At 48.1% G+C, this 4,204-nt stretch overlaps 1 protein-coding gene across 4 annotated transcripts in view; it reads left to right on the forward strand.

Moving 5' to 3' along the window:
* The window catches only part of RAPGEF1 (Rap guanine nucleotide exchange factor 1), a 62,463-nt gene extending 60,637 nt beyond the window's left edge, over window positions 1-1,826 (forward strand). For all 4 annotated transcript variants that reach the window (XM_066580186.1, XM_066580187.1, XM_066580188.1 and 1 more), the window contains one exon: window positions 1,116-1,826. In XM_066580186.1, coding sequence (XP_066436283.1) covers window positions 1,116-1,266 — 151 coding nt within the window. In that variant the 3' untranslated portion in view covers window positions 1,267-1,826. The remainder of the gene's footprint in view (window positions 1-1,115) is intronic.
* Window positions 1,827-4,204: the final 2,378 nt, after the last annotated feature.

A 4,204-nucleotide genomic window follows, 5' to 3' on the forward strand; every position in this document is an offset into this window, starting at 1 on the left:
GTCCTATGAGAATAGGTCATGAGTAGTTTTAGTCCCGGTAACCATTTTATTGCTTTAAACCGTTCATGTGGATAGTGAGTTATTTCAAATTCTGCTATGACGCCTTTAAAGGGGTTGTCCCGCGGCAGCAAGTGGGTCTATACACTTCTGTATGGCCATATTAATGCACTTTGTAATGTACATTGTGCATTAATTATGAGCCATACAGAAGTTATAAAAAGTTTTTTACTTAACTGCTCCGTTGCTGGCGTCCTCGTTTCCATGGAGCCGACTAATTTTCGCCCTCCGATGGCCAAATTAGCCGCGCTTGCGCAGTCCGGGTCTTCTGCTGTCTTCAATGGGGCCGCTCGTGCAGAATGCCGACTCCGTGTAGCTCCGCCCCGTCACGTGCCGATTCCAGCCAATCAGGAGGCTGGAATCGGCAATGGACCGCACAGAAGAGCTGCGGTACACGGAGGAAGAGGATCCCGGCGGCCATCTTCAGCCGGTAAGTATAGAAGTCACCGGAGCGCGGGGATTAAGGTAAGCGCTGAGCGGTTTTTTTTTTAAGTCCCTGCATCGGGGTTGTCTCGCGCCGAACAGGGGGGGGGGGGTTGAAGAAAAAAAAAACCCGTTTCGGCGCGGGACAACCCCTTTAAGTTATTCTCTGTTCCCCACCAATCCTTAAAATGGGTCTGGAGTGCCCCGTAATCAATGCAGTAGCGGTCACGGATGTTTACTGCCACACCATTCGCTTTAGTGGGACTGCTGGAGATGGAGTGCAAGCGCTGGTGTGCAATCATTGTTGGACGCTCTGGACCCCCATTCTCGGGATAGGTAGGGGTCGCAGTGGTCGGACCCCCACAGACCAGCAAGATATTCCCAAGCCTGCGTTCAGAGATAACTAAATTTTGTGGGACAACCCTTTTAGGTCTGGGCTACATGGCGACTTTTGGCCACAACAGGGATTGCATGACCAAAAACTGCTGTGTAGCCCTGCGCCGTCACATTACATTCGGGTCAATGGGCTCATGGTGCCGGCCACACAGCGGCAGGGCTACACTGCAAACTTTGGTCATGTGACCTACTGACTATCTTCAATACAACATATTTTTCTATGACTCTCCCCCCTACAGTCATTATGAAATTCGCCGGAATGATGACATCATCTCTTTCTTCAACGACTTCAGCGACCACCTGGCCGAAGAGGCTTTATGGGAGCTTTCCCTGAAAATCAAACCCCGTAACATCACGAGGCGAAAGACAGAGAGAGACGAGAAAACCTAAAGTAAGGAAAGCAGGCGACGCTGCCGGTGGACACTGAATCTAGGGGATCTCTGACTATAGCAGGGAGATCACAGAGACTGATTGGGGAGGGTGGGGTCATTCGTCATGGTTACCGATGACACGGTTGGCCCTGCTTTCTGCCATCTCATGTCTTGCGCTAATTTGCCATCAACTCGAGGCCAAACGCCACACTGTGTGCCATCCGTTTACACGTCCATGGAAGGGTCAACATGTTGGATATTGTGCTGCTGTTCTTGCGGAGGTCTTTAGATAAGATGTTGGATGTAGAAAAAGAAGAAACGACTGGATGTGGAGCCCAAAGTTTTCGTTATTGTTTTTCTCTTTTGCCAAGAAGTTTTGGTTTATGTTGGACATTTTCCCTGAACCCCCAGCAGAGGGCAGCAGCTCCTGTAAATATCAGTGTTTTGGGGGAAGGGGCCATGTGATATGTTGTATTATTATATATTTTTTATGCTGTTGCATGACGAGTATCTGGAGACTGATAGTCATGTACATAGAGGAGCCACCTCAGAGGAGGGCAAATAAATGTGTTCAACGTTCTTGTTCTTCACTGCCTGGCATCTCAGATGAGGGATCTCGCCATCCTGCCATGTGACGACGCCGTGTCCTAAACTTCCCCAGTTGTTAATTTAAATAAAAAGTTCACTTTTTTTTTTCCCCCCTCATAGAAATTACTCAGAATTGGGGATTAAATCAACGTTGTGCCCGAGTGAGAAATGGAGCTGTGAGGGTCAGTGCTATGTGAGTGAGTGATGTGCTGGGATTTGTGGTTCACAGATAGGCAAGTTGAGTAAAAGGACTGGATGTGGGAACTGTGGTGGTCAGTTTGTGCTGTGTGATTTCAGTACGGATTTCACTCTCTGAAATGCAAAGGTGAAATCCACGCAGGACTGCAGCGTATTTGCATCAAAATCCATTCCCCCCGTTATTACATTCATATGCAGAGATTTGCGCCGGGCGTTTCCACACTGATTCCGCTTCGAAATTCATAACTGCATTTGCACTTAACTTTACAGCCGGTATCATCTCTCCTTAAGGAGACACCTAGAGGTGAGTGAGGAGACTTATAAGGCCATGCATGCGCCTCTGGGAAATATATGCAAATAAGGAAGATGGAACAATACCTCTGCAGCGCCACCTATTGGATGGCAGCATTCCTTCAAATCAATGTCAGACCCTTTAAACAAGTCTATAAAACAATGATTGGGAATCCCAACCCACATCACAGGCCTCTCACTAGCCGAGCCAGAAACCTACTGCGCACTAATGAGGGGCAAAACCCCCGAAGCAGCTGTCTGTGTATGGGGTCTGCCTTGGTTTTCCATTCCCAATCATTGTTTCATAGACTTGTTTAAAGGGTCTGACATTAATTTGAAGGAATGCTGTCATCCAGTAGGTGGCGCTGCAGAGGAATTGTTCCAGCTTGCTTATCTGCATTTATAGCTGGTATGCACGTAGATTGAGCCTTTTTGCAACGGAGCAAATCTGCGTTCGAATTCGGAGTCGATACGTGACGCGCACACAGGTGAGTTTTATATCTGCACTGTATAGGCTACAGAGTGGATGTCCTTAAAATCGGTTAGAGTTTTTTAAAACACGAATGCAGTGCGCGATCGGTGCCGATTCCACGGTAAGATCGTAGGTTTGGTACTGCAGAAAATCTGCGCTGTGGGCGTGGCCCAACAAGTTTCCTTTCGCTACCTTGTGCTATGTAGCATTTGCATTGCAGTTTCTATCTCTTCCTGTAGCTGGCGCCGTGTGTATGCTGTATCTGCTTATTAGTTTCGCTCTTTCTACTTAAGCTGTAGGCCCCATTCACATTTACATCCTGCGTTCTGACTGTCCTCGGAGCTGAACAAAGAAAATGCCGGGACCAAACCGTGCAGAACAGACCCCATTGACTATAAGGGGGTCCATGTGGCTTCCAGCCGTACGACTGCATGATGCCCAACAAAGTACCGCAGCATGCTGTGCTTCTTCGTTGGCGGTTTCTGCTGAATCTGCGCCGGAAGCATCAAATGAAGCCTCTGAGGCAGATGTGAATGCGGCTTTATTCATATACAAGGGTCATGGAAGAATGAATGGCAACACCCCGCTACATCTGCAGTATAACAAAGTCCGAGAAAATGTATATAATACAAAGATAGAGGTCATGAGCGCTCGCTATAGTATCGTTCATATTTCTTCTGCCAGCCGGAAGCTGTGAGCAGCTGTCAGACAAATACCGCCCCGTAACACAATGTTCTCTCGACTCCGTGAAAATTCCGCTTACTTTTGTGCCGTTCAGCTCAGGCTGGAAGCTCCGTGTCCATCTCATCAATTGTGATAATGCGTCTCAGAAAAGCTTCTCCTCTTTCATCTCGACTCAGATGGACGCAGAGACTTGATGCCAAGCTTGAGTCTCGGAAAGGTTGTGTGGAACCCATCCGCAAGCGACTTTTTGCATTTTCCGGTGTACCGTCAGAATCGTATTCACTGATTTGGATGAAATGTTCATCTGCAGCTACATCTTTGCATGTCCTTTGCTGGTGGACCTAAGCAATGTAAGATTCATCTGTGGCCGTCACAGACCTGCCGGCTCCAGTCACATGTCCAACACTTTCATGCCCGTCCTTAAACGGTGCTACCCATCTTGCGGCAGCATGGCAGTGCCTGTCCACCGCATGCTTCTCAAGGGCCTTGGTGACACTTTTGTGCGTTCCTACCTTGACATAGTATGTGATATTCATGATAATCGCAGGTACGGCAAGGCAATATGTTTGTTACAAAACTCACCGCAGGGAATATAACTTTTCTGCAAGCACAATCTCGATCCAACTTCCTTGGACAGATACCGCGCCCGCCCTTGTCAATTCGGCTTTATTTGTAGACTTGTTTGACCTCCCCACTTACCCCCCTCCCCCCAAAAAAGTCCTGA

Source organism: Eleutherodactylus coqui, chromosome 10, assembly GCF_035609145.1.
Source record: "Eleutherodactylus coqui strain aEleCoq1 chromosome 10, aEleCoq1.hap1, whole genome shotgun sequence".
In the NCBI taxonomy this organism is placed as follows: domain Eukaryota; kingdom Metazoa; phylum Chordata; class Amphibia; order Anura; family Eleutherodactylidae; genus Eleutherodactylus; species Eleutherodactylus coqui.